The 13147-nt window shown below is 33.2% G+C and overlaps 1 protein-coding gene across 1 annotated transcript; it reads right to left on the bottom strand.

Moving 5' to 3' along the window:
* Positions 1–314: 314 nt before the first annotated feature.
* On the bottom strand, positions 315–8694 carry LOC104212690 (3-isopropylmalate dehydratase large subunit, chloroplastic-like). The gene is made up of 10 exons (XM_070156615.1): positions 8612–8694; positions 6915–6976; positions 5666–5830; positions 4485–4637; positions 4312–4380; positions 4104–4220; positions 3261–3338; positions 3081–3183; positions 2876–2925; positions 315–1156 (listed from the first exon to the last, which is right to left on the bottom strand). The coding sequence occupies exons 3-8, from the start codon at positions 5822–5824 to the stop codon at positions 3100–3102; spliced, it is 660 nt and encodes a 219-aa protein (XP_070012716.1). The 5' UTR covers positions 5825–5830; positions 6915–6976; positions 8612–8694; the 3' UTR covers positions 315–1156; positions 2876–2925; positions 3081–3099.
* Positions 8695–13147: the final 4453 nt, after the last annotated feature.

Genomic DNA, 13147 nt, shown 5'->3' with positions numbered 1-13147 from the left:
TTCAATTACAAATAAGTGTAGAATCAATTTTAACATATAAGAGCTAGATGTCACTAAATACAAGTTAACATCTATCAATACCAAAATTAACTATTACTTTTTCTGCCTCTTTCGATTACAGAATTAGTAAGAAGTTAATATGTAGAACGAAATAGATAGATGTTAACAAAATTAAATAACACTCAACTATAAAGCAGATAAAATTTAAATAAAAAGCTTCAGCTCAAGCATGTGAAATTTGAGGAATAATATCTACTATTATATAAAAATATGAAGATTCGTCATTTTCCCAACACAAGAAAAGTTACTCCATATTGGAGCCAATACCGACAAATAATCTTGCCCATTAAATAAGAAAATAGAAAGAAATATTCAAGAGAATACAACAACAACAACAACAACAACAACAACAACAACAACAACAACAACAACAACCCAGTATAATCCCACTTAGTGAGGTTATTCAAGAGAATAATTCCTCCTATTTAATGAAAAACATGAACTAGAGTAATCTCCAATACTACAATTTATTCTGAACTAGAAATGAACCCAGTGTAATGGCTAAAAGAAGAAACAGAAGCAAAACTAAAGAACAAAGAGAAAGGAAAAACTTTCTACTCAATATTACACTTCTAAGATTTCTTTTTCGCTCCCCTGGTTTCACAATTGATGCCTCTTTTTATAGCCAAGCCATGACAAACTTTTCAATACACTCTTGGATATGAACTTGTCATGGTTAGTTGTGGCCTTGTTATGCTTGGTTATGAGTTTCTGTTATAGGTTAGTTATGGATCGGTTATAGTTTGTCGTAGCCGATTGTGAGTCGGTTGTCCTTTGTCATGGCAGATCACGTCTTTCTTTAGCACCATGTTTATTCTGCTTTAGCTTATCCGTTTTTCTAATTTTTCCTCTGTAATCTTCTCGTTCCCGGACCAATACTTCTTTAACCTTTCTTGCATAATTTAGACAAAAGTATGGAAGAAATATGATAGATTTTTTGTTTTTTTGTTTTTCAAAGAAATTATATGTTTTTAAATCAAGTAAAATGCACTTATCATTATGCATTCAACAAGTAGGAAAAAAATAGATCATAAAACCAACCTTAGCCACTAAAGGTTCCAACTTGGAGATATCAATTCTGTACTCCTTAAGAAATCTGAGATGAAAAAAGAAAATATTATCATAAAAACTCATGCTAATGTGAACCTATAAATTATTAAAAAATACTAGTATTGATTTTGATAAGAGGAGAAGTTTTTATAACAATGAAGCAACATAAACAGACTAGATGTGTAATTCTTTTCCCAATTCCATTACTTGTGTGCCATAGTCTGATCTCGAAGGGCAGCCGTGCATTACAACTTTCTACTTAACAAGTTACAAAAAATAAAGCCACTAAGAGTAAGAGAATATGTGGTGTTACTAATATTGTCTTCTTTTGTTTTTTTTGTCTTTTTGAGCCGAGGGTCTTTCAGAAATAGTCTTTCTTCGGAGTAGGGGTAAAGTCTGCGTACACACTATCCTCCCCAGACCTCATTAGTGGGATTTCGCTGGGTCGTTGTTATTGTTGTTGTTAGAGTAAGAGAATCAAACATAATTCGACCAAATTCTAGAAAATGAAGAAGGGGACAAAAAAAAATTGCCACACGCACTCATGTATTCTTATTCTACTTTGCTTACAGTCTGATTCTTGAATTTATGTTGGATCTGAAAAGTGACTAAGGATACTTTGAGACTCACTCTTTTTCTTCCCATTGCTAGTTTGATTAAAGAATGTGAAATTAAAACCTATTGCTTCTCATTCAATTCTCAAGAGGAAATCGGACACCTTTCTCCAAAAATACAACACTGGTAAAATGTTCGGTAGCACCCCATACTTCCATGTGTTGCTACTAAGAAAGCTCTATAAGAGCAAAAGAATGTGTAGGAGGGTCCATCTAGAGAATGTACTCGATTATGTTTAGCAATGCAACATTTGATCCTACTAAACCTATTCATTATAGATGTCAAAACGATGACGATAAAGAAATGAGCCTTGGGCCTAACTCAACCTCAAAATCTAGCTCATGAGATGAGGATTTCCCAAGACCAACAAACCCATATCCCACTGATGCAAGACTCAATACCCCCGGCATGCCCAGGACTAGACATCTGAAGAGTGGATAATATAAAATGGGGACCCAACATAGGATAAACAATGAATTGCGATGCATGTGGCTCTGATACCAAGATAAAGAAATGGACATTGGGCCTAAATTAACCTCACAAGCTATCTCATGAGGTGAGGATTGCCAGAGACCATATAAAGAGACCAAGAAACTCCATATCCCATTGATGTGAGTCTCAATTAACGACATTGGAGATAACAACCAAAAAGATTTAATTAAGCTTGAGGATTGAAATTCACTAGAAATGATGTATTCATAAAAACCAGTAAAATAGCTCCACATAATTTTCCCAAGATCATAACATTAAGGTAATACATAGAAAGCAAGCCAACTTTTGTTGTGCTACATTTCAGAGAAAGAAACGGAGACAAGAATGCATACTACGGAGGATCTCAGAAAGAAAAACACAATCAATTTGAAATTCCAAATGAGGAAAGATAACACTGAACACAATTTTGACAAATGGGAACCACTAGAATGTACCGCAGCTCGACCTTAATGTATTGTGAGGAAGCATGGTGAATAAACATTTCCTTCTGTTTTTTGCAATACAGTTTGGAAGTACTGGTATTTGAAGCACTAAAAGTCAGGCACGTGAATCAAGTTGATTGTTAGGATATATTAAGACTAAGATACAGGACATACACACTAGAATGATGTGAAACCGCTATGGCTTCAGGAAAAGAAGATAAACAGTGTTTAATTACCTGGCTCCTTTATCGCTATAAACAGGTTCATAAGGCACAGAAGTCTTGTCCTGTGACAGCATTAAATTAACATATATTAGCTTTCGAGTAGCAGATCTTTCCTTCTCTAGACCAAGCAATTAAGATATCATTGATTGTGGACAGCATGTGCTGAATAATATTAAGCCTATGAGGGACGGGAAGGATCTAAAGAAGTAACTTGTACCCACGGCTTGGGTCCATTCTTAAGCTGTTTTATCGGCTGGGATGACACCATTCTTTCCACCAGCTTCAACAACCATGTTGCATAATGTCATTCTTTCTTCCATCTATTAGAGCAATGAGAGCTGTTACCATTTAAAAAGGATGCCTGCTTATTTTCATCAAAAATATCAAGAAAGCTTACGCTCAAACATTCAACTGTGGTGCCAACAAACTCCATTGTTTTGTATGTAGCACCAGCCACAGATATTTCACCAATAATCTGCAACATGAAAGTACCAACAGACAACAAGTGAATTTTGGAATATTATCGGTCTAACAAAGTTAGCGAAAGAAGAAATACAGACACAAATCAGCTCGTACATGAGACATCCAACTGACAGAAATGAGCCAGAGTATATATAACAGTACTTATTTGCAAAATCAAATCCTTAGCTAGCAAGTAACTTGGCATTTCGCCATCCATGACAAATCTCAAAGTTGGAGGCACCTACATCATACAGATATAATTTCATATATTATGTCCATTAGCCCGAAGAACCTTTTATTTAGTACAAATTAAGAGAAATAATGGGTATATATCATATGAAAGTGTCAACTACAGGTATGGAACAAGTACAGATAGAAAGTTTGAGCTTTTAAGCAAAGAAGGTTCCCAACATCATGCCAAGGAGAAGAAGCTCAGTTCAGTATCCAAAAGTAATGCAGTAGGCACAGAATCTAAAGAGAATAAAGACTGTTTCAGCACCATTTGTTAATCACAAATAATGAACGTCCAAATTTTATAGAGGAAAATGTCAATGACCGTAATTTGCATGTCACAGCTTTAAATTTTGAAACAGGAATAAAAAATGCATTTTGAAGGCGAAAGAACAGAACTTATAACTTTTGGCAACAGAATTGATACTCATAGATAGTGCTCCTCTAAATTAAAAGTAATTAAGAAGTTTCAGTACTCCACAGAAAAAATTAAACAGCACTGAATTGATTCTAAGCCATGGTTTCTGCGGAGGCTGCGTCAACAGACCTTGAGCAAAAGCTTTCCAGTACCCAACACAAAACCTGCACCTGTAGTGCCAGTTCCGGTAGCAAACTGCCCAAACGCTCCGGCAGTACATGTATGAGAGTCTGTTCCCAACAAAACCTGATAATATAAGAATTTTACAGAGTTAAAAGCATATGTCAGCACATATAAAGACACTTTCATATTGCGATTATTGGCAAACAATTGTCACCTCTCCAGGTCTGCAGTGACCTTCTTGGGCAAGAGCAACGTGGCAGACGCCCTTGTAATCTGGATTAGCCTATACAATACAACACATGTTAGTTTTTCATTTGTCTAACACCAGATAACAGAAGCAGCAAAGCATAAAACAAGTTGGAACCTTTATATAGAACATAACCGTACCCCGAAGTTCCCACGATTTTTAATGTCATAGAAGTACTTAATATTTTGCTCACTGCAGTAGTCCCTCAACACATCCACATTACGGTTTGCTCGCTCATCAGCCGTGAATATGTAGTGATCAGGTATGATGACAATCTTCTCAGGATTCCAAACCTATGGTATCGACAGCAGCCACATCATGTTTATTTGGAGAAACATTTCTCTACTCAATATAGTTAACTCTGGCCTTAACAGTTTTCAGTTCATTAGAGAACTTCATAAAGAATGACATAAACTGCCACTAGTTACTCGTTGCTTTGATTTTATCATCAGAACCAGGGGCGGATGTACCATAGTAGGTACGAGTTCAACTGAACCCATAACTTTTGGCACGGATCTTAAATTGATGTGTAAAACTTCACTGAGACTGTAATAAATAGTAGACATGAACCCATAACTTAAAAAATAACGGGTCAATGCTAAAAATCTTAAAAGCTGAACCCATAAAGTTTAAATCCTGGATCCGCCTCTGATTATTCAGAACATGTATATGAAATTTGAAAAAAAATTATACTTCCAATATCTAAAGGACTAAAAGCAATGAAGAAAAAGGAAAAGAAATGGAGAAGTTTCCAGATGAGCTGTGATTATTTGCTTCAACCAAGAGCGGAGAGACCTACTTTTGCAATAAGGAAAAAGTTAAGCTACTCAAAGCGAAGCCTAAAGTGTGAGGTATCCATACCAGAAAATCATATTGGAATATGACATAAAAGGCAGAGGAATTAAATTATCAGCCAAAACCAAATACATTAATTGACCATGCACATGATTGAAGGCCATTATAACCTCAAAGCTAATTCCAATTCAACTCTTTAATCAGGCTTCAAATTAATGAGAGAAGCCAAAGTCTAAACTGACTCGAGCTCGAATAATTTGGCAGTTATAAAAAAGATTTCATTGCAAAGGATGGTTTATAAAGCTCAAAAACTTCTCTCTTTGATTCACGTATTTTCATATTACACAAACAATGATTGTCAGACAATCAAGAATCATATGTGTAGAGACATTTTGGTGTATATAATTGATTTACATTTCTAAGTACAAACAAATGTAGTTTTATCAATTACCAAGTACTAATAGATAAATCGCATCACTCAATCATATTAGCATACATAAGTTACTCTAATAGCAGCAATAAATACCTTAGCTTTCTGTCCAAATTGTTCTTTGAAAACTCCAAAAGAGGCCGGGCCACCAATATCATGTGTCATCAGAACATCAACATTGACCCACACATTATCACCAGGAGTAACTTCAGGCTTGTCAGAAGCCCTAGCTAATATCTTCTCGGTCATAGTCATCCCAGTCTTAACATAACAAATGTTATCACAAATCCACAATCAAGATTCACTAAAATCAAAAATCCATATGGGAAAAATCAATAGAAAGCCCAAAAATACCTAAGTTCGGGATTTGACTCAAAATGGTCACTAAGGTGGAACACTAATAGTCAAGCAAGATTAAAAGTGGTGCAAATCAGGGGGCGAATGTAAAGTAAAAGCTAGGGGTTCAGCCCAACCCAATAGTTTTGGCTCAGACCTTGTATATATATATTAAAAATCTATACATAAACGTAAATTTCGAACCCAGTAACTCAAATGGTTAGTGAATTCAGTTACATCCCGAACCCGTAACGTTCAATTCCTGGATCCGCCTCTAGTGCAGATTTAATCCAACCCAACAAAATCAAATGGTGCATATTTAGTCCAACTATGGAACAAATCATGTATAAATCACCTGTCCTGTTCTTCAAACAGATAAAAATAACTCCATCATTTCTTTACTATTCCTAATTATTCTTGATCCCTAACTGAGACATTGAGAAACCTAAAACAGAAATTCACAAACACAAAAAGAGTCCTCATTTGAAGAAATTAAGCCCTTTCCAATTGAATTCCAACAATACAGGGTAAAAGCCCCAAGCTTGGATCTGTTTTTCTCGGGAAAACGAAATCTTTTTCCAACAACAACTACTACTACGACACTTGAATCACAAATAAATTGGGGTCGACTATATAAATCTTCGTTGACCACGTTACTCCATTAATCCGTTTAAACTCATCTCATGCCAATTTTATGCAAAATCAAATTTTTTTCCAACAACAACTACTACACGCCAATCCCAAACAAGTTGGGGTCGGCTATATGAATCATCACTAATCATGTACTCCATTAACCCTTTTAAACTCATCTCATGCCAATATTATGCAAAATCAAATCTTTTTCCAACAACAACTAATACACGCCAATCACAAACAAGTTGGGGTCGGTTATATGAATCATCACTAATCATGTACTCCATTAATCCGTGTAAACTCATCTTATGCCAATATTATGCACACAAGAAAATCCCAAAATAAATGAAATTTCAAACAAATCAAAATACCCAACTGAGCCAGTGGTAGCTGGTTTGCGTTCAGTCTGCTGACAAAAAATATTTTCTTGGAAACCACCTGCAAAATGAAGGTTGTAATGAGAAAGCTGATAGACCCACATCTCTCTGCACAACAAATGACAGAAAAAACAGAAAAAATTGGGTCCCTCAAAATTCAAGAAAGTTCAAACTTTTTAAGACTACTAGTCTTGAAGTTTATGTCAATGAATTATATATTATAAAAATTACATACATATTATTCACAAAAGTATCTGAATTATTTAATATAAAATTTTAAAAATTCAAATTCCTTAAAAAGATAATGAACGTTAATCACATTTATCCAATTTAATAAAAGAAGATCAATGCTCTACAAATACCTTATTTTTGACTTTCATTAGGATATATTTAGATTCTCAGGCCATCCTTTCTAGGTAGATTTGATCATTATTATGATAAAGAGATTATACATACTAATAAATGTTGGTACTTCATTTTGCTCAATAGTGATGGGTAATATCAGCTAGCCGCATATCAATAATTTGATATTTATTTACAATTACATATAAGACCTATCCTGTAAATAGATTTACCAACACTATGAGCGACCACGAAACTGTATGACAACACTTTTGAAAAGTAGTTATTAACATTTTCTTATAAAACAATAGCTTGACATAGCTAATATTTATAACATTACCAATATTAAATCTTTAAATTTTAGCAATCTGAAAATAATCGTGAGCTTTTGAATGTGATTTTTGTACAATTTGCTTTACATTTTCGTCTCTTGGTATTTTGAAGTAGAATATTTCTAATATCACCAGGATTATTATTATTATTATTGGTGAAATAACAATCTCTAAAATTATGAATTCTTGTGAAAAATAATTTATCCGACTTATATAAGTAATTTCACTGTAACTACATTCCTAATATTAGGAGTTCTTATATAGTTAAAATAAAAAAGATAAAATAGTCAAGACTTTAGTTAATTTTAATGTTCTAAATATTAAAAAAAAAATTAAATGATAATTTTATTTAATTTGATATTTATTTTTAAATGATTAAAAGGTCGGTCGATTTTGCGTTAAAGTTTCATACTTTTATAATAGTCTAGAATAGTTGAAGAAGATAAAATTAAAAGAAAAGAGAAACATTAGTTTCCTATATATTAGTAGTTTTTAATTTTAGTCTCACATTATTTATCACATAATTAGAATAATTAATATAATTTATTGCTGATACTAAGTGAATTAACATTATTCTTCAACAAAATTACTCATTGATGTTAAAAAATTATTTTGTTCATTATTAATACAATTAGAGTACTATTAGGATGTCAATTTTCAATTGCCACGTAAAAGGTATTTCAAAAGGCGTCTATAAATTTATGCTATCGTCCAAATAAAGACTCTTTATGCGTCTATAAATTTATGCTATCGTCCAAATAAAGACTCTTTACACATTTATTTAAGGTACAATTTTAAAGTCCTAAATTTTAGGTACCTAGTTTAAATAAGAAAAGATATAACAAAATTTTAATGAATTTCAGGTCCTAAATATTAGGAAAAATAATTAAATGACTATTTTATCTAGTGTGAACTCTATTTTTTAAAAGGTAAAAAAGGCGAACGACATTTCGATAAGGGCATTCATACTTTTAATATAGTAGAGATAGGCTGAAAAGTCTATTTCTTGTGGATACACAAACCTTGTTGATGACATGAAGTGTGGAGCTTGAAGCTACAGCTGAAGACGCCATTGTTGATAGTATGAATTAGCTTCAGTTTCTTTTTGGGCAGTGATATAAAGCTCTTTATTAAAGAAAAAATGGGCGCAGTTTTGGAGGCTGTGTAATGGCGGCTATGGCCGTTAAGTCTACACAACTCCCGGATCGGGTCCCACTCATTAGGGGTGTGTTTGGTACGAAGTGTTTTCCAATTTTCCATCTTTGGGTGTTCATAAAAACCGAAAACCCGAACCAAATCGAAAACCAAATCAAACCGACCAAAAAACCGATACTTTTTTATTTGATTTGGTTTTGAAATTTAAAAACCGATCAAATTTGGTCAAACCGAATATAAGAGTAACTATTTTAAATTTATTATTACACACACACACATATATATATACTTTTATACAAAGTTTTAAAAAATTTTATAGTAAATATTAATCGTTTGCACTTTTAGTACAATTCTTTACCTTTACATTCTAGTTTAATTAGTAGTTTTCTTTTGTTAAGTGTAAGAATCTATTTCATGTTAAAAATAATATATTTTTAATTGAGTCCTTATATTATTCATCACTATTTGATTCAATTATCATCAATATATCTTGGTAAATAATAGATTTCTCAAAGGGCAATTGATTTGATAGTGTTATGTTGGAAATGCGGTCGCCGAAATGTGTGTTTGGTAGTGTATGTCTTATATTTAAGAAAAAACCGACAAATAACCGAAAAAACCGATATAAACCGAATCGAGAAAAAACCGACTTAATTGGTTTGGATTGGTTCTAATATTTGAAAAACCGACTTATTTAGTTTGGTTTCTTTTAAGGAAAACCGATCCAAACCGAACCATGAACACCCCTAGTTGGACCAAATATTTTACTAGAACTCATTTTCCTCCAATTATATTTTCCCAAGAGAATAGAAAATATTTTCCAAAACTCTTTTTGAACTTTCCATACCCTATTCCCATCCCCTCCAACCCCACCAAATCCACCTCACACCCATCACTTACCCACCCTACCCTACCATAAACCCCACCCCCACCCTCGCCCCACTCCCTACCCCCACCCCTACCGTCGACCCAAAAATGGAAAGAGTATGGGAACAACAACTCAAATAATAGGATATCCATAGCAGTGTATTAAAAAATATTAAATTTTTTAATAGTTAAGTACTTCAAATTTTAGAAAGGTTTCATTGATTAATTTAATTAACTGATAAACAGAGGCGTATTCAGGATTTTAATATTATGGGTGCATTATTATCTTTAAGATAGATATTTGGTTTTATTATATAAAATTTTATGATAGCAGCAAATTGACGAGCAAACTATATTAATACTATATTCGCAAAAAATATCATTCACTTTACAATTGTCCTCGACGAGTTTTTATTGAAAATGGTCAATTATAACATCATTACTTACAGTTTTAAATATCTCACACCCTATACAGCAAACTAAACAATCATTCAAAAAAGATTTTAAAAGCGGCGCTTAATATTGAGGCGGGGTTTTCCTGCTTTGAATCCACTGAGAGCCTCAAAGTCGAGAGAGACGAGTCATGAGTACTTTGTTTTTAGGGATTTCAAAGTTTTGTACTCAAAAGAATGATTAAGAGTAGAAAATAAAAAAGACATAGGCAAAAAGGAATTTTCTTTTTAAAGAAGTAAAAAAAAATGTATTTGTCCGTTAATTGAAAAGAAAGAAAGAGCATAGGATTATGTTGTTAACTGAAAAGGGCGTGGGAAATTGGAAATTTATTTACTGTAATTAATAATAAAAGGAATTAATCAAAAAGAATTGTATGGGGATCGAACCCCTCACCTTGAGGTCAAAAAGAAGATAAGAGGGACGTTTAGTCACCAATGCACCAAACCAATCACTTGAGCATGGGTGACCACAAACATATTTAATCACATAATTAAAAAATTAGTATTTTATAAAATATACATAGCCTAGGGAAAGAAGCATGGGTGCATGTACCCCACCCCTCTCCACGTAAATCCGTCTCTCTTGATAGATATTATACTAAGAGACGTTAATTTATCTGCTGCTTTGATACATACATCGAGTTCGACTATGGAATTTTTGTACAATTTTTAATTTAAAATAAGTAGTTATAAATTAGAATTCTGAGGACTTTGTTATTATTGTTCGGTTGATGACGTAAATATGTAAAAGGACGCATTTATATATTTATTTTTAGAAAGAGGACATTTATTAATCCTCCATTTTATTTTAGATGGCATGATTTTTTTACAAATCGGTCCCATTAACAAATTTTACCTTTCTAAATTTGAAATTTATTTAAAATAAATATTATATCTTATCATTACTAGCAATGTTTTAAATTATAATGACATGTCTAAGATAACCGGTTCAAATAAAAAAAGTAATATATAAAAAAAAAATTACCTCATTTCAACACTGGATATGGTGCCTTTTTTCAAATTATACAAGCTATGTATATTTCACATTTTTTTTACATATTCTATGTAAATTTTTTCCGCTTTCTACAACTCTTTGTATGAATTTTTAGAAGAATAATTAAATTCTTGAAGAAATAGAATCCTAAAAATATTGGGTATTTGAGGGGAGGAGGGAGGATGAGCAAGGAAACATGGAGAATTGGGGGGGGGGGAGGATGAAGAGAGTAGCATAGAAAAATACTTTTCTAAAAAAATATTTTCTACTCTCTAACCAAACGCTAGAAAATATTTTTCAGAATTTTTTTTTCACTCACCAACCAAACAAGAAAAAATGAGTGATCACTTATTTTCCATGAAAATATTTTCCTTCGTAGCAAACACAACCTAGGTGATAAAATTCAATGGGGAATTTCTTCTCTTTCTTGTTCTTATCATAGAATGGAGGTATTTTGAGGGTATTTACACAAATTTCTTGATTCTATATGAATCCTGTTAAAAAAAAAATCTTATACAGGAAAGAAAAGAAGTAGAGAAATGTATATAGTATATATTTTATACACTTTTTGGCCCGTATAATTAGTTTCACCTAGACGGTCAATTTTGTATTTCGTCCAAGAAAGTACTATTACTTTTGGTTACTCATATATCCCACATTTAAATAACACTCTTTTCTTTTAGCTTGTTTAAAAAAAATATTATTTTTTACATTTAAAATAATTTAATTTTAAACCTTATATTTTACTTTTAATGATTTATAGCTACACTAATGATAATGGTTTGCAAATCACAAATTTCAAAAGAAAAAAAATTCTCAAATTTCGTGCGCAATCAAACACATCGCTTTTCAAGTGTGAAGTAAAACCTTCTAATACATATTAATCATAAAAATACTAACATAAGAGTTGAGCATAAAGCAACATATTAAGAGCATATTTTTCACAGTATCCTTAAATAACATGACATTCTAGAGTATTACATAAAAAATGTATGCAGCAGCCATGTTTGTGTCACGATCCAAAATCTAATCACGATCGTGATGGCGCCTATCGCGTTACAAGGCAAACCTAATTCCCAAAATATTACTACTAATTAATTTTAAATATTTAATAAAACAATACCAACATTTAAATTTCTCATAAACCAAATCAACTCTAAATATAATTAATATAAAAATACGGAAGCTAGCCCCAAACATCGGGGTGTCACTAAGTCATGAGCGTCTAAAACTATGAACTAAGATATATAACTGTCTAAAAGAAGAAATGACAAAAGGAGTAACAAGGTCCTGCAAACACCAGCAGCTACCTTGCAATCTCCACAGATAGCCGGCCTGAACTCAACGATTGTCACGCTCTAACTCACCTGGATCTGCACATAAAGTGCAGGGTATAGTAAGAGTACAACCGACTCAGTAGTAACAGAAATAACTAAGTAACTGAGTAGTAGTGACGAGCTAAGTAAAACAGTCCAATTATTTATTTTCACAATTTTAAAATAAACAGGTAAATTTCATAACTTAGTAAATGCCACAAAGAAATTTAACAGATAAATGCAGCAATATCAAAAGTAAATGCAACCTCGTAGCAATGTCTCACTCCATCACTAACACTTGCACTCCATACTCAACACTCAATACACTTAACACTCTGCGCTCACTGGGGGTGTGTACAGACTCCGGAAGGGCTCCCAAAGCCCAAGCGCTAAGCAGGGACAACTCACGTGCCATCATATCAATACCTGGATACGCACGGTCAATTCACGTGCTATACGGACAACTCACGCGCTATGGTATCAATACCTGGACCCGCATAGTCAACTCACGTGCTACGCGGACAACTCATGCGCTATGATATTCATATACTCACAACCAGACTCTCGGCCTCACTCAGGACCTGGGTTTGGGCCCCAATGATTTGGTGGGCGAGAATGGGAACGATACATACGCAATACTAACTCGAGTAATGGGGTTTTCAGCTGTGCCGAGAGCGATTAGCTCGGATGATGTACAGTTGGGGAAGGAGATTGATTATGATTCTATATCGGGATATATACTCTATATATCGAAAGATTCAGATGGGTCATTGA

The sequence above is a fragment of the Nicotiana sylvestris genome, chromosome 9 (genome assembly GCF_000393655.2).
Source record: "Nicotiana sylvestris chromosome 9, ASM39365v2, whole genome shotgun sequence".
NCBI lineage: Eukaryota > Viridiplantae > Streptophyta > Magnoliopsida > Solanales > Solanaceae > Nicotiana > Nicotiana sylvestris.
This window is presented reverse-complemented; position numbering and strand designations above follow the sequence as displayed.